Genomic DNA, 20,932 nt, shown 5'->3' with positions numbered 1-20,932 from the left:
AACATCAATACCACTAGTAAAACTATTTCCAGTACACTGAAAGTGTAAATAGTGCTAATACTATTAGTATTGCTATTTCCATACTGAAACTAGTGCTAATAGTATTAATACCCTGTTTCCCTGAAAATAAGTCATCCCCAGAAAATAAGACCTAGTAGAGGTTTTGCTGAATTGCTAAATATAAGGCCTCCCCCGAAAGTAAGACCTAGAAAAGTTTTTGTTTGGAAGCATGCAGGATTGGTAAATGTACATACCATAGATTGTAGTACATGGAAATAAAGGTAGTAACAAGAAATAATAATAATAATAATAATAATAATAATAATAATAATAATAATAATATAACTTTATTCTTGTATCTCACCTCCATCTCCCAGAAGGGACTCAGGGCAGCTTACATAGGGATAAACCCAACAACAACATAAATGTACATACGAACAGAAATTTAAAACCGTAATTTTAAAACAGTATAGCAATAAAATATAATATAGAAATTCTTGAAAGGATTCACAGTTTGGTTATGCTGGTTTGTGATGACAACTACTGTACAGAAGATAATAAATTTTCATTTTTAAAAAATTCAACCATAAATGTGAATTCTTCTTCGTGGAAAAATAAGACATCCCCTGAAAATAAGACCTAGCGCATCTTTGGGAGCAAAAATTAATATAAGACACTGTCTTATTTTCGGGGAAACAGGGTATTACTATTTCTAGAAGTACTAAAAGTAGTAGTATTAATACCACCAGTAATAGTATAAGTAGTGTCATGTTGTAGCTAGTAATACTCCTTCCAATAGTATTATTAGGGAAAGTTTTAGTAACACTTCTAGAAGTATTATTGGGAGTACAACTAATGTACAACTAATGGTTCAAGTAGTGTGAATATTGCCAATAATAGTACTATCGCCCGCCAAGATATTTGGGCAAGTGGTACTAACATGCTAGTATTAATGTTGCCAGCAGTACTAATAGTGCCAGTAGGACTAATACTTCTAGTAATACTATTCTCAGTAGGAGTTGTGAAGCAATTAGTATTAATGTCACTAGTAATACCATTGCCAGTAATGCAATGAGTATTAATACTACTAGTAATAGTAATGCTAATTTTATATATATATATATATATATATATATATATATATATATATATATATATAATTTATAATAATTTATACATATATAATATGTTGTATATACATATAATATTGATACAGTAGAGTCTCACTTATCCAACACTTGCTTATCCAACGTTCTGGATTATCCAAGCCATTTTTGTAGTCAGTGTTTTCAATATATCATGATATTTTGGTGCTAAATTCGTAAATACAGTAATTACTACATAGCATTACTGTGTATTGAACTACTTTTTCTGTCAAATTTGTTGTATAACATGATGTTTTGGTGCTTAATTTGTAAAATCATAACCTAATTTGATGTTTAATAGGCTTTTCCTTAATCCCTCCTTATTATCCAAGATATTCACCTATCCAAGCTTCTGCCGGCCCGTTTATGTTGGATAAGTGAGACTCTACTGTAGTACAATATTGTAATTTAATTGCTTATATTGTGCTATGCTAATAATATATTGTATGTTTATTTGATTTGTAAGCCGCTCTGAGTCCCCTTCAGGGTGAGAAGAGCGGCATATAAATGTAGTAAATAAATAAATAAATAAATAAATATTATTATTGTTTTGCTTTATACAATAACAATATACAATAACAATAGCAACAAACCTTTGATGGAGACACCACTTGTCGGCTTGGATGCTTCTGGGAGATTTTGGGAGAGGAGGGTCTGACTAGGAAGAAAAAGAAGGGGGAAAATCACTTAAAGCTATTGATCCCAGCCTTATTCTTGCACTTAAAGATCACAAACTGGAAAAAAGCATTTGTGACTTCTAAAGATCTTTTCTAAATAGTTTGAAATCTACCAAAGCTTACCGGGTGCAACTGCAACTTTGGGAGGACCTGGCACCTCCAGATTTTGGTTCGTTTGGGAACCATCCCACCGTTGCTTGGTTTTCTGCCACCCGCCGGAAAGATCCACTTGAGGTACCAGGAGTTTTTTCTTTGGAAGAGAATCGGGCGAGGGAGCTGTCATGAAAAAAAAAATGAAAATATTAGTACAATACTGTGGAATATGTTGCCTCGGTGCACAGTGGAGTCTCCTTCCCTGGAGGTGTTTAAGGAGAGGTGAGAGGGTCATCTATCAGGAGGGGTTGGATGGTGTCTTCCTGCAGAGCCTTTTTAAATTGCCTTCACCCTGCTGTCCATACCAGTCTCCTGAATGGCTGGTGGGGTCACTGGCTTCCGGTCCTCTGGCGCAGGTCTCACGGGGACGTTGACTACCGTTTTGTGGATTTCGGCAGGTTTCGGGGACGTCCTGGCATCACGACGGTCTGAGATCCTACAGCGTGGGAGACATAGTTCACCAACATAGCTAAGATAGCAATAATAATAATAATAATAATAATAAGAAGAAGAAGAAGAAGAAGAAGAAGAAGAAGAAGAAGAAGAAGAAGAAGAAGATATACTGCTGGCATTATAAATTGGACACAGGTGGAACTGGAAAATTTGGACAGAAAACAAAAAACTCGTGACCATTCATCATTCACTGCACCCTCGCAGTGATGTTGACCGGCTATATCTGCCGAGAAGATCAGGGGGCAGAGGACTCTTACAAGTCAAACAAGCAGTCAAAGAAGAAGAACATGCCCTGGCAGAATATGTCAAGCAAAGTGAAGAACCTGCTTTGATTGAAGTCAGAAATCAGAAACTCCTCAAAGCACAGCAGACAAAAAACCAGTACAAGAAAACCGCACTACAAACTAGAGCTGACAGCTGGCACAACAAAACATTGCATGGAAAGTTCCTTGACAAAATTGAAGGAAAAGCTGATAAGGAGAAGACCTGGCTCTGGCTCACGAATGGGACCCTGAAGAAGGAGACAGAAGGCCTGATCCTTGCAGCCCAGGAGCAAGACATCAGGACAAAGGCCATTCAGGCCAAGATGGAAAAATCAGCTGATGACCCAAAATGCAGACTGTGCAAGGAAACCGACGAAACCATTGATCATCTCCTCAGCTGCTGTAAGAAAATCGCACAGACAGACTACAAACAGAGGCACAACCATGTGGCCCAAATGGTTCATTGGAACTTATGCCTCAAGTACCACCTCCCAGCAGCAAAGAACTGGTGGGATCACAAACCTGCAAAAGTATTGGAAAATGAGCACGCAAAGATACTGTGGGACTTCCGAATCCAGACTGACAAAGTGCTGGAACACAACACACCAGACATCACAGTCGTGGAAAAGAAAAAGGTTTGGATCATTGATGTCGCCATCCCAGGTGACAGTCGCATTGACGAAAAACAACAGGAAAAATTCAGCCGCTATCAGGACCTCAAGATTGAACTGCAAAGACTCTGGCAGAAACCAGTGCAGGTGGTCCCAGTGGTGATCGGCACACTGGGTGCCATGGCAAAAGATCTCAGCCGGCATTTGGAAACAATAGACATTGACAAAATTACGATCTGCCAACTGCAAAAGGCCACCCGACTGGGATCTGCACGCATCATCCAAAAATACATCACACAGTCCTAGACACTTGGGAAGTGTTCGACTTCAGATTTTGTGATACGAAATCCAGCATATCTATCTTGTTTGCTGTGTTATACAATAATAATAATAATTTTATTCTTATATCCCACTTCCATCTGCCTGCGGGGACTGGGGGCGGCTTACAAAAACAAAACAAACATACAAAAACATTAAATACCGAAAACGCGCAAATGAAAATTAAAGACAAACGATAAAATCACAACCATTGACAAGACAAAGTTAAAACGCAGCAATAAAAACATAAGAATGCAATCTCTATACATTAGTATTGCAATTGCTTTCTCAGTTTTCTCCATATTGGAGGACAGATAGGCTAGATGTGTAAAATCCTAGCAACTAAAATATAGGAAAAGACTTACTTTTCCCAATAAAAGCTCTTGAGCATTTTTACTCACTTGTTGGCCACTGGTTTCAATCTCGACCTCCACTCCGCAGGGCTCTCCGATTTCTCTTCCACGGCACTCGTCGCTCCAACTAGAAACAGGAAACATTTTCATAAAAGTTCTGGATGGCTCATGGGTGGCATAAGTAGAACCAAATTCACACATTAAGTATGCAAATTCCATGCAAAGTGCAGCTATTTTGCATAACGCGTGCTAGAATCCAGGCCTTGGATGCAGAATCTTGGGGAAGGTTTCCGGGTTCATTTCTGGAAGTTGTAGTTCTACACACAAAATATGCTTAAGGGAAATTCTGGGGAATTAAGCCAATAGATATCATATGAGTGGCTACTCCAATCCGCATTTCAAATTGAGTTGGTCACAGTGATAAAGGGTTACAACAAACGGGGAGCATCTACACGTTAGAATTAATGCAGTTTGGTACCACTCTGGCTGCCATGTCGCTTATCTAATAATAATAATAATAATAATAATAATAATAATAATAATAATAATAATAATAATAATGATGATGATCTTCCAACTGCAAAAGGCCACCCTGCTGGGATCTGCACGCACCATCCGAAAATACACCACACAGTCCTAGACACTTGGGAAGTGTTCGACTTGTGATTTTGTGATACGAAATCCAGCATGTCTGTCTTGTTTGCTGTGTCATAAAATAATAATAATAATAATAATAATAATAATAATAATAATAATAATAATAATAATAATACATCACAGAGTCCTAGACACTTGGGAAGTGTTCGACTTGTGATTTTGTGATACGAAATCCAGCATATCTATCTAGTTTGCTGTGTCATAAAATAATAATAATAATAATAATAATAATAATAATAATAATAATAATAATAATAATACACCACACAGTCCTAGACACTTGGGAAGTGTTCGACTTGTGATTTTGTGATACGAAATCCAGCATATCTATCTTGTTTGCTGTGTCATACAATATAATAATAATAATAATAATTATAATTATAATTATAATTATATTTTTATACCCCGCCTACATCTCTCCAGGGATAAATAATACAATAATATCAAATACCAAGAAACATGCAAATGAAAATTAAAAGGCATAAAATAAAGTCACAATCATTTGTAGTAATAATGATGATGATGATGATGATGATGATGATGATCTTCCAACTGCAAAAGGCCACCCTGCTGGGATCTGCACGCACCATCCGAAAATACACCACACAGTCCTAGACACTTGGGAAGTGTTCGACTTGTGGTTTTGTGAAACGAAATCCAGCATGTCTGTCTTGTTTGCTGTGTCATAAAATAATAATAATAATAATAATAATAATAATAATAATAATAATAATAATAATAATACATCACAGAGTCCTAGACACTTGGGAAGTGTTCGACTTGTGATTTTGTGATACGAAATCCAGCATATCTATCTTGTTTGCTGTGTCATAAAATAAAATAATAATAACAATAATATATGAAATCCAGCATATCTATCTTGTTTGCTGTGTCATACAATAAAATAATAATAATAATAATAATAATAATAATAATAATAATAATAATAATAATACACCACACAGTCCTAGACACTTGGGAAGTGTTCGACTTGTGATTTTGTGATACGAAATCCAGCATATCTATCTTGTTTGCTGTGTCATAAAATAAAATAATAATAACAATAATATATGAAATGCAGCATATCTATCTTGTTTGCTGTGTCATACAATAAAATAATAATAATAATAATAATAATAATAATAATAATAATAATAATAATAATAATCACACAGTCCTAGACACTTGGGAAGTGTTCGACTTGTGATTTTGTGAAACGAAATCCAGCATATCTATCTTGTTTGCTGTGTCATAAAATAATAATAATAATAATAATAATAATAATACATCACAGAGTCCTAGACACTTGGGAAGTGTTCAACTTGTGATTTTGTGATACGAAATCCAGCATATCTATCTTGTTTGCTGTGTCATACAATAAAATAATAATAATAATAATAATAATAATAATAATAATAATAATCACACAGTCCTAGACACTTGGGAAGTGTTCGACTTGTGATTTTGTGAAACGAAATCTAGCATATCTATCTTGTTTGCTGTGTCATACAATATAATAATTATTATTATAATTATAATTATAATTATTATTATTATTATTATTATATTTTTATACCCTGCCTACATCTTTCCAGGGATAAATAATACAATAATATCCAATACCAAGAAACATGCAAATGAAAATTAAAAGGCATAAAATAAAGTCACAATCAGTTGAAACTCAGTGATAAAATCATAAAATGAACTGGGCAAAAGTGCACTGAGTGAGACTTGTAAACATGAAGGAAGTTAAGGGTTAAAGTTAAGGAAGTTAAAGTGCTATAAGTTAAAGTGCTATAAGTTAAAGTGCTATAAGTTAAAGTGCTATAAGTTAAAGTGCTATAAGATCATGGGGAGAACCTTAAAATCTTTAGCAGCCTTAATGCCAATGGCATTGACTATGTATTACCTTTAGCAGCCTTAACGTCCGCTTTATGTCCGGAGTCGGTTTTGGGTCCATTGTACTGAGCCTTGAAGCTGCTCTGGGCGGCTGTCCCGATCTCCGCTCGGTTTCCGGGGCTTTTGGCTGAAGAATTGGATATGGATGAAACTCCGAAAGGATCCCTCTGTGGCTTCTCTGTGTCTGAATACCGAGTCACAGGCTTTGAGATTTCACTAGTCGGGATGTTCTTGGTCTGAAGATGCTGCAAAGGTGACGGAGGTGCTTTGACACTGGGTACATAAAAGCACATTAAAAGGATACATAAGCACATTGACATTGAAGAAGATGAAAATAATGATTTAACCAGAGTTGAACAGTCATATCTGAAATGACAGTTTGATGTAAAGATTCAGAAACATTTGCACTACTGATGCCTCTATTGATGTAATTTTATTGGTATCTCGGCTTATACTGGAGTCAATGTTTTCCCAGTTGTTTTGTGGTATATATTCGGGTCGGCTTATATTCGGGTCGGTTTATACTCGAGTATATACGGCAGGGGTCCTCAAACTTTTGAAGCAGAGGGCCAGTCGACAATCCTTCAGACTGTTGAGGGGCCGAATTATCATTTGAAAAAACACTCAAACAAATTCCTATGCACACTGCACATATTTTATTTGTAGTGCAAAACAACAACATTAGCAATGAAAGAACAATACAATATTTAAAAATGAAAACAATTTTAACCAACATAAGCCTATCAGGATTTCAATGGGAAGTGTGGGCCTGCTTCTGGCCAATGAGATAGTCAGGTTAATTAGGATTGTTGTTGTTGTTGTGTGCCTTCAAGTCATATCAGACTTTGGGCGAGCCTAAGTCTAAAATTATTTATTTATTCATTTACTACATTTATTTACTACATTTATATCCCACCCTTCTCACCCCAAAGGGGACTCGGAGCAGCTGTATGTACATACAATATATTATATTATTAGCATAGCACAATATTAGCATTATATATCATCATATTGAACTATACCACTATACCAGGGGTCCCCAAACTAAGGCCCGGGGGCCGGATGCAGCCCTCCAAGGTCATTTACCTGGCCCCCGCCCTCAGTTTTATAATATAATATTTTTATATCAGTTTTAATAATATAATATATTGTATATACATATAATATTGATAATAATATTATCATGTTATACAATATAGTACTAATAGTAATACCATATAATAATATTAATTATATGTTATATATTACATATTATAGAATAGTATAGTGGTATAGTTCAATATAGTAATATATAATGCTAATATTGTGTTATGCTAATAATATAATATATTGTATGTACATACAGCTGCTCTGAGTCCCCTTCGGGGTGAGAAGGGTGGGATATAAATGTAGTAAATAAATGCAGTGAATAAATAAATAATTTTAGACTTAGGCTTGGCCAAAATCTGACATGACTTGAAGGCACACAACAACAACAACAACAATCCTAATTAACTTGACTATCTCATTGGCCAGTAGCAGGCCCACACTTTCCATTGAAATCCTAATAGGTTTATGTTGTTTAAAATTGTTTTCATTTTTAAATATTGTATTGTTCTTTTGTTGATGTTGTTGTTGCACTACAAATAAGACATGTGCAGTATGCATAGGGATTTGTTTGTATTTTTTTTCAAATGATAATTCGGCCCCTCAACAGTCTGAAGGATTGTGGACCGGCCCTCTGGATAAAAAGTTTGGGGACCCCTGCACTATACTTTAATATTATATGTAATATATAACATATATTTAATATTATTATATGGTATTACTATTAGTATTATATTGTATAACATGATAATATTATTATCAATATTATATGTATATACAATATATTATACTAGCTGTGCCCGGCCACGCGTTGCTGTGGCAAAGTGGTGGTGGTATTGGTTAAAATTTGTTGTGTAATTTTTATTTGACTTTATTTTCATTTTTTATTAATTTTATTGTAAGTTATATTTTTATTTATTATATTTTATTATTTTCTTGTATAATTTTTAGTTATTTTCTGTTATTATAGTATTTTATTGTATTCATTTTTTAGTGTTTTTTATTATTTTTTATTGGGTTGTTAGGAGACCAAGTTGGAGGAGCTTAGCCTTCTAACTGGCAGCAATTGGATAAAAGCAATTATTCCTCTCTCTCTAATTAGGACTTTATCTTTCTTTTCTTTTTGTTGTATCAACCTAGAGGCGTGGATGATGGGTTGTGTTGTCAAATTTCGAGGTTGGGGGGCCTGTAGTTTTGTTGTTTTGTGAGTCGCCGTGATGCCATCACTCTTTTATATATATAGATTATTAAAACTGATATAAAAATATTATATTATAAAACTGAGGGCGGGGGCCAGGTAAATGACCTTGGAGGGCCACATCCGGCCCCCGGGCTTTAGTTTGGGGACCCCCGATATACGGTATTTACCTGGTGGTGCTCAAACTTGGAGGCTTGTTGGTCGACGTCTGTGGTGCCGGTAACACGTGCATAAGGATATTCCGCGCTCGTTCCTTTTCGCTGTCGCCTGCTTTGGACATCTTCCCAGTTACCTGAGAAATATTTAACAAAGTATCTTGACTTTTTGTCGGTTCTTTTTGGTCTGAAGCCTGGAAAAATTTCTCCCTGGCCTGCTGCGTTTTGGCTGCCGTTGGCGTCCAATGAGAAAGGTCCGGGGAAGTGACCAAACTTTCACTGCGACCCGATTTATTCCCCGTATTCAACTCCGACCAACGCGAATTAGGATTAGAAACTACCGAGCCAGGCTTATGATTCCCCAAATTTGGGGTGTCTTTTGCTGGCGCTTTCAAAACATCCATCCTTTGAGGAGCCTGGCTTGGCTTCTTGGACTCCAACTCAGGCTTCTTGGCTTCGAAGCCTTTCAAACAACTCCCTGACGTAGGAAGGAGACCCGTTGTTTTATTATCTCCAATGACATTACTTTGGTTAACAGGCGAAGCATTGTGGAGATTCGGTTGTTCGTGTCCATTGCAGATAAAAGTCCCCGGGTCCTTCCCAGCTTTGTAGTTTCCAGATTTGAGAGTATTGGAGCACTGCTTGCATCTGAAACAGAATTGCAGACAAAAGAAGGAATATTTCACCCAGAACCCAGACCGCAATGTCTTGAAATTGATGTTTTCACTTGCCTTCAGGTTGTTTCTCACATCAGGCAAACTTAACTTGGCAAAATATATTCATTCCCTCCTTGGGGCTGAGAAAGTGTGACTTAGAGTTCCAACATTTATTTCCAACATTTACAGTAGAGTCTCGCTTATCCTACGTAAACGGGCCAGCAGAACGTTGGATAAGCGAATATGTTGGATAAGAAGGAGAGATTAAGGAAAAGCCTATTAAACATCAAATTAGGTTATGAATTTACAAATTAAACACCAAAACATCATGTTTGACAGAAAAAATTGACAGAAAAAGTAGTTCAATACACTGTAATGCTATGTAGTAATTACTGTATTTACAAATTTAGCACCAAATAGCACCGATATATTGAAAACATTGACTACAAAAGTGGCTTGGATTATCCAGTGGCTTGGATAAGCAAGGCTTGGATGAGTGAGACTCTACTGTACTGTATTTATGAATTTAGCACCAAAATATCATGATATATTGAAAACATTGACTACAAAAATGCGTTGGATAATCCAGAAGGTTGGATAAGCAAGTGTTGGATAAGTGAGACTCTACTGTATTTCCAACATTTATATCCCGCCCTTCTCACCCGAAGGGACTCAGGGCGGCGTACACAATTGGCAACAATTCGATGCCTACACATAATTAAAACATAGCAATGAAAATCCAATTAAAACAATTAAAACAATATAAAAATATAAAACATATGGTTAAAAATCCGTTCATCCAAAATCCTCGTGCACATTCTCGGACAGTGCACAAGACAAGGATTGTATTGATTGGATTTGTAACCATTTTCATGCAATTGTTTTGCTTTCTGTCTGATGATGTTGTTTATTATGTTTACTATGTTTAAGCTGTATGATGTTTTTGACAATTGACTGTTTTCTGTACACTTGTTGGAAAACGCCCTGAGTCCTCTTAAGGAAATGGAGCAGTTTATAAACAAAATATTATTATTATTATTATTATTATTATTATTATTATTATTATTGACACAACAACATTGTATGACACAGCAAACAAGATAGATATGCTCGATTTTGTATCACGAAATCACAAGTCGAACACTTCCCAAGTGTCTAGGATTGTGTGATGTATTTTTGGATTATTATCATTATCATTATTATTATTATTTATTGTTTGACACAGCAAACAAGATAGATATGCTGGATTTCGTATCACAAAATCACAAGTCGAACACTTCCCAAGTGTCTAGGACTGTGTGATGTTTTTAATTATTATTATTATTATTATTATTATTATTATTATTATTATTATTATTTGGTGGTGCCTTCAGTGACACACTGGATTCCCTACAATTATGGGAGTCTAGGGTTGCCAAGTTGGATCTGGAATTGGACTGCTGTCATTTCAATCCTTAACCAATTTTGGATACAATAAAGCTCTGTGGCAGAACTTGCTGAACTGGAACTTTCTGACTGGAAGGTCGGCAGTTTGAATCCGTCTGATGGGGTGAGCTCCCATTGATAGCCCCAGCTTCTACCAACCTAGCAGTTCGAAAACATGCAAATGTGAGTAGATCAATAGGTACTGCTTCGGTGGGAAGGTAATGGTGCTCCATGCAGTCATGCCAGCCACATGACCTAGAAGGTGTCTATGGACAATGCCGGCTCTTGGGCTTAGAAATTGAGATTTATTTATTTTATGTCAAAAGCATTGCATAATAAAAATGAAATGGAGATGAGAACCACCCTCAAGAGTTGGACTCAACTACTTACCTTTGCCTTTATCTTAAAAGCTCTGTGAAATGGGACAAGGGTACCTATCCAATCTTATTTTCTCAACCCCAACTTTCGACCCACACATTTTGCATTTGCATTGCTATTCATACATACATCCCAATCACAAATGTCTGTCCTTAGGCACTTCGTGCAGCTGATGAAATAAACCGAAGTCTACGGAAGGCTAACCGAAGTCTACAGAAGGTTAACTGGACTCTACGGAAGGTTAACCGAAATGTACGGAAGGTTAACCTAAGTCTATGGAATTGCCTCTGCGTCTGTCTCTGTTTCGGTTCTATGTGTATATGGGCATTGAATGTTTGCCCTATATGTATATAATGTGATCCGCCCTGAGTCCCCTTCGGGGTGAGAAAGAAGGGCGGAATATAAATACTGTGAATAAATAAATAAATGAATAAATAAATAAATAAAAAAGGTGATGCTACCAACTTCTCTCTCTGATATTTCAGGCTAACATGGCTACGTAGGTCTTTGAATCATACCTGAAGCAGCTCCGATGGTAAAGCTTCCCGTCCATCAGGAGTCTCTGCACCAAGTGGACGTGGTTTCCGCAGATGGTGCAGTTGCTGTTTCGCGGGTTGGTGCTTTCGGCCAAGTTCCGTTGTCTCTATGGATGAAAGAGCAACAATTTAAGAGGTCTGAGTATATGTCTAATAGATATCAATAGACCCTCGTTTCCATATTTAACGTCATTTTGGAGAGCCCAAACCCCAAACAAACAGAAAAGATCAATCCGTACTGCTTCCACAGGAGCGTTTTCCTTCCCCTTCCAGGCTGGGTTTGTCTTGGGCTCAGGCGGCACGTAAACCCGGGACGGCTTGGCAGGCGCAGGCTTCTCCGGCTCAGAAATCACCTTTTTCCCGGCTGGTTCCTCGCCGGCGTTGGAAGGAGAGCGCTTGATCCCTGCCATCCCTCCAACTGCGGAGGAAGAAATGCATATAAGTTTGCAAGATGAGACCTTAGAAATGATTGCGGGGAAATTCCAGACAGGAAACAATCAGAGTCAGCTAACACCTTCCAACAAAGGATTTCCCCCAAGCAGGAAGCAGCCAGGCTTCAAAGCTGAAAGGCTATTCAGTGCTAATCAAAGGTGGACAATTGCAACATTCACACTTGCCTCCAACAGACAAGAGTTCTGGACTTTCCACAGATATATAAACCCCACTTGCCTAGTTTCCAACAGACCTCAAAACCTCTGAGGATGCCTGCCATAGATGTGGGTGAAACATCAGGAGAGAATGCTTCTGGAACATGGCCATACAGAGAGGAAAACACACAACAACCCTATATGATATACCTCACAACCTCTGAGGATGCCTGCCATAGATGTGGGCGAAACGTCAGGAGAGAATACTTCTGGAACATGGCCATACAGAGAGGAAAACACACAACAACCCTATATGATATACCTCACAACCTCTGAGGATGCTTGCCATAGATGTGGGTGAAACGTCAGGAGAGAATGCTTCTGGAACATGGCCATACAGCCCGGAAAACACACAACAACCCTATATGATATACCTCACAACCTCTGAGGATGCCTGCCATAGATGTGGGCGAAACGTCAGGAGAGAATACTTCTGGAACATGGCCATACAGAGAGGAAAACACACAACAACCCTATATGATATAACTCACAACCTCTGAGGATGCTTGCCATAGATGTGGGTGAAATGTCAGGAGAGAATGCTTCTGGAACATGGCCATACAGCCCGGAAAACACACAACAACCCTATATGATATACCTCACAACCTCTGAGGATGCCTGCCATAGATGTGGGCGAAACGTCAGGAGAGAATACTTCTGGAACATGGCCATACAGAGAGGAAAACACACAACAACCCTATATGATATACCTCACAACCTCTGAGGATGCTTGCCATAGATGTGGGTGAAACGTCAGGAGAGAATGCTTCTGGAACATGGCCATACAGCCCGGAAAACACACAACAACCCTATATGATATACCTCACAACCTCTGAGGATGCCTGCCATAGATGTGGGTGAAACGTCAGGAGAGAATGCTTCTGAAACATGGCCATACTGAGCGGAAAACTCACAGCAACCCAATGTTGTTGTTGTTATTTTCAATAAAGAGTTATAGCCAATGGGCACAAACATAGTACATATTTTGGGGGGTGGGGCAGGAATCATATATAATTATCTATATAGAGAGAAATGTCTAGATAGATATATATGAATATAGATCTATAGGGCTTACAAATATTGCAGGGGAAATACACACACACACACACACAAACGTATAGAGATGTCTAGATAGATATAAACATAAATATATAGGGCTTGCAAATATTTCAGGGGAAATGCACACGCACACACACACACAAACGTATAGAGATGTCTAGATAGATATAAACATAAATATATAGGGCTTGCAAATATTGCAGGATGGAAATGCACATATATAGAGAGTGGATTTGCAAATGTTTTGGGGGAAATGCATATGTGAAATTGGTATATATAATTGGAGATCTATATTTATCTCTGCATTGTTTATGTGGGCATTAATTGCTTGCCTGTTACTATGTTAGGAAGCTTATTATTATTATTATTATTATTATTATTATTATTATTATTATTAACATAGCGAGACAGCCTAGAAAACTCACAGCAACCCAGTGATTCCGGCCATGAAAGCCTTCGACAACACATTATTATTATTATATTATTGACACAATGACATTGTATGACACAGCAAACAAGATAGATATACTGGATTTCGTACCACAAAATCACAAGTTATTACTACTACTACTACTACTACTACTACTACTAAACCCAAACCAAGAGGCAGCTGGAACATTAGCAGGAGATTTTATAACCCTTTCCGCATCCAAAATGCATGAAAAGTGACATTTATAGTGACATACTGCAATCAAAAATCCCAAAGCCAAGAGGTCACCCTTGACAAAAAGCACATTCTTTGCTGGCTGTGGTTCTGGATAAAGACAATTCCCATTGCAAGGAGGATTTTGCTCCTGTCACTACAGCAGTTTTTTTCTCTTTCTAAACAAAATGGTTTCCTTGGGAATGGGAGAAATAAAAGACCCAAAGATTCCAACTTTTTCCGAGGAAATGCCTTTGTCCGGGCGCCTCTGGAGAGAGCTTTCAAGAGACGGGGCAAAGGATGCAAAGGGCAAGGAGCAAAAACGGAGAGAGTTTCACAAGACTGGATCTTTTTATTTTGTGCTTTGGAGGAGCATTTCAGCAACAAAGAAGGTTGCAAACCAACACTCCCATAAAGGCTCAACAAACAATCCAAACTTTGCAGGATGTTTGGTCATCTTCTAGCAAAGTTCTGTCAATGTTACATCCATGCAGAATGGGAACTTGGTGGAATTATTATTATTGTATCCTGCTATTCTCTCAAGAACTGAGACCCAAAGCAGCCCACAAACGTAAAAGTTCACAATGTAAGAACCAACAATATGCAAATATTAAAACTGAATAAAATGCCACCATTAGTACTACTAGTAGTAGTAGTTTAATGTGCTCACTTGGGGACCTTCCATGGAAATAGTTATAATATTGGGAGACGTAAGTGAGGATGCTCAGCCGATCCGGCACTTTTAGAGCCACCATGTCTTCGGCGTCCAGCAAAGCCGGGATCCCAAGCTCCGTCTCCGCTACTTTGAAAGCCTATAAGAATCAAAGGAGAAGAGATATCAGGCATTTTTTGAACTCAAATGAGCCAGTGAGATGGCCGGCATGGTAAATCAAAGCTGTGGTTTTTGCAAACTGTGGTTTGTTGCAATGGTTGTTACAGTAAGCCAGGGATCTTGGCTTAATAAAGACCAGAGGCAAAACAAGGAGCATATTTGTTCATTCCTCTTCTTGTAGTTAAATTTACTAGGAAAAACTATATAGGCTCCTTCTTCCACATGTGGTGGAAATGTAAGAAACTAAGGAAATTTTGGACTGAAATCATGGAGGAGACCAATACAATATTGAAAACTAAATTTGTTAAAAAACCAGAATTACTATTATTAGGCTTATATGACCCTGAGGATAAGATTGACCCCAATACAGACAAACTCTTCACCTTTTTTATTACTGCAGCAAGACTCGTTATCGCAAGACTCTGGAAATCCACACAAATCCCAACAAAAGACTTATGGCTAGAGAAATTATTGGAAATCAAGAATATGGATCAATTATCCTTTCTGATCAAAAGAATGAATGGAACAGCAATGAAAGCCACCGACTGGACTTATCTCGAGGACTATTTTAGGGAAAAAATACAAATAAGTTAAGTCTGATTAGGTACAAGATAAGAAGAATCATAGATGGAAGTCCAAATTACACGCACTCACACCTCTCTCCTTCCCCCCCCCCTTTTTTTTCTTTTCTTTTTCTTTCTCTTTTCTTTTCTTTTCTTTTCTTCTTTCTCTCCTTTTGTCTGATTTTTATCTATTTGTGTACCTCTCGGCCCCCGCTTGATTATTGTATTAATGTCACATTGTTTTAGGGTGAATGTATATATGTTTATTTGTTTGTTTGACTGTTGAGAAACTTCACTAATAAAAATCATTTTGCAAAAAAAAAAAAATTTACTAGGAAGATTAGAGTTTTATGTAACATCAAAACCAGATTTTATGGTCAAACTATAGCTAAAGCTCACAAGCAAAGAACGCATCCTGATAAAGCTGGTGCGTGGCCTGAACCTGCAAGCCATCGTTTTTACAACGCAAAGCTAAGACATTCCTCTCTCTGTGAATCCCCATGATTGTGTTTCTGGAGTCAGGACAGAGCTGATGGGTGGTCCGAATGCCTTTCCCTTTTGGAAACATCTGCAGCCCATTCTCTCCCCCTCCTCCTCCGCAAAATAAAGCTCTCTTCTTCCCAGAGAACCAAACGCTGCAAAATCCAGTCAACAGGAAGAAAGCAAAGAGTGCAGCTGAGATCCAGTTTCCAGGACAAAAAGAAGGCGAGTTTCAAGCCTGTAGCCAGAAAAAAAATAATTCGGGAGTGGTTGAAATTTTTTGCCCCCTGAAATGACCTGGCACGAGATCATAACAAAGCCCTGAAATTATCATCATTGTGCAAAAGTAATAGATCATTCTTCATAAGTAATAGATCCTGGATCAATCATGTGAGCCACCCTGAGTCACTTCGGGGAGATGGAGACAAGATACAAAAATAAAGTTGTTGTTGTTATTATTATTATTATTATTATTATTATTATTATTATTATTATTTTATTTTACACAGCAAGAAGATAGATATGCTGGATTTCGTATCACAAAACCACAAGTCGAACACTTCCCAAGTGTCTAGGATTGTGTGATGTATTTTCGGATGATGCGCGCAGATCCCAGCAGGGTGGCCTTTTGCAATTGGCAGATCATAATTTTGTCAATGTCTATTGTTTCCAAATGCCGGCTGAGATCTTTTGGCACGGCACCCAATGTGCCCATCACCACCAGGACCACCTGAACTGGTTTCTGCCAGAGTCTTTGAAGTTCAATCTTGAGGTCCTGATAGCGGCTGAGTTTTTCCTGTTGTTTTTCATCTATGCGACTGTCACCTGGGATGGCAACATCAATGATCCAAACCTTTTTCTTTTCCACAACTGTGATGTCTGGTGTGTTGTGTTCCAGAACTTTCTCAGTCTGGATTCGGAAGTCCCACAGTATCTTTGCGTGCTCATTTTCCAATACTTTTGCAGGTTTGTGATCCCACCAGTTCTTTGCTGCTGGGAGGTGGTACTTGAGGCATAAGTTCCAATGAATCATTTGGGCCACATAGTTGTGCCTCTGTTTGTAGTCTGTCTGTGTGATTTTCTTACAGCAGCTGAGGATATGATCCATGGTTTCGTCGGTTTCCTTGCACAGTCTGCATTTTGGGTCATCAGCTGATTTTTCGATCTTGGCCTGAATTGCCTTTGTCCTGATGTCTTGCTCCTGGGCTGCAAGGATCAGGCCTTCTGTCTCCTTCCTTCTTCAGGGTCCCATTCGTGAGCCAGAGCCAGGTCTTCTATTATTATTATTATTATTATTATTATTATTATTATTATTAATTGCCTTTGTTCTGATGGCTTGCTCCTGGGCTGCAAGGATCAGGCCTTCTGTCTCCTTCTTCTGGGTCCCATTCGTGAGCCAGAGCCAGGTCTTCTCCTTATCAGCTTTTCCTTCAATTTTGTCAAGGAACTTTCCATGCAATGTTTTGTTGTGCCAGCTGTCAGCTCTAGTTTGTAGTGCGGTTTTCTTGTACTGGTTTTTTGTCTGCTGTGCTTTGAGGAGTTTTTGATTTTTGACTTAAATCAAAGCAAGTTCTTCACTTTGCTTTACTTATTATTATTATTATTATTATTATTATTATTATTATTATATTGTATGACACAGCAAACAAGATAGAAATGCTGAATTTCGTATAACAAAATCACAAGTCGAACACTTCCCAAGCATTTATTATTATTATTATTATTATTATTATTATTATTATTATTATTATTTTATTGTGACACAGCAAACAAGATAGATATGCTGGATTTCATATCACAAAATCACAAGTCCAACACTTCCCAAGTGTCTAGGACTGTATGATGTATTTTCGGATGATGCGTGCAGATCCCAGTCGGGTGGCCTTTTGCAGTTGGTAGATCGTGATTTTGTCAATGTCTATTGTTTCCAAATGCCGGCTGAGATCTTTTGGCACGGCACCCAATGCGCCGATCACCACCGGGACCACCTGCACTGGTTTCTGCCAGAGTCTTTGAAGTTCAATCTTGAGGTCCTGATAGCGGCTGAGTTTTATTATTATTATTATTATTATTATTATTATTATTATTATTATTGTTATTATTATATTGTATGACACAGCAAACAAGATAGATATGCTGGATTTTGTATCACAAAATCACAAGTCGAACACTTCCCAAGCGTTTATTATCATCATTATTATTATTACCATCATCATCCCAGGAGTTATATTTTAAATAGTTTTGAGCCTTTGTGCCAAACAGTGCCGGAGCTTCATTGGGCTATAATGACTGAATATCATTACGCCAAGGCAGTTAATTTAGTGTCAAACTGCATTAATTCCGCAATGTAGCTGCAGCCTGGCCTGACAATCTTGTCGAGCCAGTTTTTCCAGAGAGCAAAAGGGTATTTTTGTATTGAACAGGGAGCACACCCTTTCATAATCACTTCTCGAGAAGAGAACCAATCTTGACCCAACACTTTATTTTAATCAATAGCCATTTAGGCAAGAAGGAATCTTTGGTTGGTTTGAAGGTTCAGTGCTCACCAAACTACACAAAACAACCATTCCATCCATAAAATGGGCACGGCCAATGGAGAAGGCAAGAAAAGCCCTGCCCGTATAGCCTATCATGCGTAATTCTTTCTGAAAAGGATTAAGTTAGTTGTCTTTAGATCCACTCGCTGTTTGTATTTACGGTCTGTTAGCTCTGATCTAATCTATCCAGGGCCAAAGTGTGTTTGGAAAAAGGCTGAGGTTGGTGACATCAGAGCAGGAAGTAGAAGAAAGGGAAAAAACAACTTGCCAGTTCGTTGTTTTCGTAGACATTTTCTTTGCGGAGAGAGCTGAAGTTTCTGGAACGGAAGAGAAGAGAAAGAAAAATAAGTTTTGCTAAACAGAGTGAATCAAGCAATTTTCCTAGAGTGTCCCTGAGAGCATCCACACTGTAGAGTTAGTGCAGTTTGACACCACTTCAACTGCGATGTCTCAATGCTATGGAATGCTGGGAGTTATAGTTCGACAAGCTCAAGCTCCCATGACTACAGCTCTCATGATTCCAAAGCATTGAGTCAAAAAGTGCAAGGGAATACTGGGAGTTGTTGTTTGGAACTCTTTGTAAAACTACAACTCCCAAGATTTCATAATATTGAGCCATGGCAACGAAAGCGCCACATTAATTATATAGTTTAGATGCACCTCTTGATGTCCTTCTTCATTAATAAGGTGAACTTTTAAAACTTTTCATCTTGTCTTATATTATATCTATGTATAATTGTGCTTAAATTCATTTTTGATTTTTATACTGCCTGTTATTTTATTGTTTGTTTTATATTTTAACTTGTCTACACTTTGTCTTTTCTGGGCTTAGCTCCATGTTAGCCGTCCCGAGTCCCTTTGGGGGAGATGGTGACAGGATACAAAAATAAATTATTATTATTATTATTAGTAGTAGTAGTAGTAGTAGTACTTTGGTTTGTTTGAAGGTTCTCCCTGACATTAAGTCTAGTCGTGTACGACTCTGGTGGTTGGCGCTGATCTCCATTTCTAAGCCGAAGAGCTGGCGTTGTCCATAGACACCTCCATGGTCACATCTACAGATAATGTATGGAGCGCTGGTACCTTCCTGCCAGAGCAGTACCTATTGATCTACTCACATTTCCATGTTTTTGGACTGCTAGGTTGGCAGAAGCTGGGGCTAACAGCGGGAGCTCACTCTGACCTGGTATAATAACTTTTGTGCATTAATAACCATTGCCATTTTGGCCACACTCTTGGCCACATCTTTCCTGGTTCTGATCTGGGAAATGTGAGGGAACTATAGCAAAAAGTAACATGTCTCTTGGGAAAGTCACACTCTCTCAGCCTCAGGCGAAGGCAACGGCAAACCTCTTGCCATAGACTGGAAACAACATGTTCCAAGCTGTGTAACAGAATGCAGGGCAAGAAATGCTAACTCTATACCAGAACAAACTGGACGAGATGAGCTCAGGGGCATTTTTTCCATTGAGGTTTGAGGGGAAGTGTTTGTGACTCAGCACGGCATGAGCAAGATGCTGCAAGTTCCCCGGGACATGTTTTCTCCCAAGATGTTGAGCAAGAAGGAGTCAAAACGAACCCGACCTTTGCTCTGGACTTGAAAGGAAAATGATCAGCATCTGTAGCTTAAAGAGAATTAGTTTGAAAGTAATTTGGAAGCTGTGCTCTTCCTTTCTCTTTCATTCCTTCTTCAAAGTACACCTTTAACACCAACAACTTAAGACACGTGATGTTCTCTCCCCTATGCACACAACCTGGGATTTTTCCATCTCTGGTTTTCCTAAGGCCCCTTCCCATGTGTTATGCCATCATGTCAAGACTCACTGCTTCAGGTTTCAGAAATAGCCAGAACTGTTGCTGTTTTATTGCCAGGAACTACACCAACATGACTGAATATAATTTCTGCATGGAATTGTAGAGCTGCAAGAAACCCCTGGTGGCACAGTGAGTTAAAGCGCTGAGCTGCTGAACTTGCGGACCAAAAGGTCCCAGGTTCAAATCCCGGGAGTGGAATGAGCGCCCGCTGTTAGCCCCAGCTTCTGCCAACCTAGCAGTTCGAAAACATGCCAATGTGAGTAGATCAATAGGTACCGCTCTGGCGGGAAGGTAGTGGCGCTCCATGCAGTCATGACCTTGGAGGTGTCTATGGACAACGCCAGCTCTTCGGCTTAGAAATGGAGATGAGCACCAACCCCCAGAGTGTGAGTA

The 20,932-nt window shown here is 38.3% G+C and overlaps 1 protein-coding gene across 1 annotated transcript in view; it reads right to left on the bottom strand.

The window, feature by feature from the left end:
* Nucleotides 1–20,932, bottom strand: part of micall2 (MICAL like 2) — a 37,165-nt gene that overhangs the window by 10,455 nt on the left and 5,778 nt on the right. The window contains exons 2-11 of the mRNA XM_062964151.1: nucleotides 18,993–19,041; nucleotides 14,983–15,124; nucleotides 12,203–12,381; nucleotides 11,946–12,070; nucleotides 8,984–9,616; nucleotides 6,540–6,802; nucleotides 4,022–4,100; nucleotides 2,281–2,411; nucleotides 1,946–2,098; nucleotides 1,739–1,803 (exon numbers count right to left, since the gene is read on the bottom strand). Of these exons, the coding sequence (XP_062820221.1) occupies nucleotides 1,739–1,803; nucleotides 1,946–2,098; nucleotides 2,281–2,411; nucleotides 4,022–4,100; nucleotides 6,540–6,802; nucleotides 8,984–9,616; nucleotides 11,946–12,070; nucleotides 12,203–12,381; nucleotides 14,983–15,124; nucleotides 18,993–19,041 (1,819 nt within the window). The remainder of the gene's footprint in view (nucleotides 1–1,738; nucleotides 1,804–1,945; nucleotides 2,099–2,280; nucleotides 2,412–4,021; nucleotides 4,101–6,539; nucleotides 6,803–8,983; nucleotides 9,617–11,945; nucleotides 12,071–12,202; nucleotides 12,382–14,982; nucleotides 15,125–18,992; nucleotides 19,042–20,932) is intronic.

Source organism: Anolis carolinensis, unplaced genomic scaffold, assembly GCF_035594765.1.
Source record: "Anolis carolinensis isolate JA03-04 unplaced genomic scaffold, rAnoCar3.1.pri scaffold_13, whole genome shotgun sequence".
NCBI lineage: Eukaryota > Metazoa > Chordata > Lepidosauria > Squamata > Dactyloidae > Anolis > Anolis carolinensis.
Note: the sequence above shows the minus strand (reverse complement) of the source record. Positions and strands in the feature narration are given on the sequence as shown.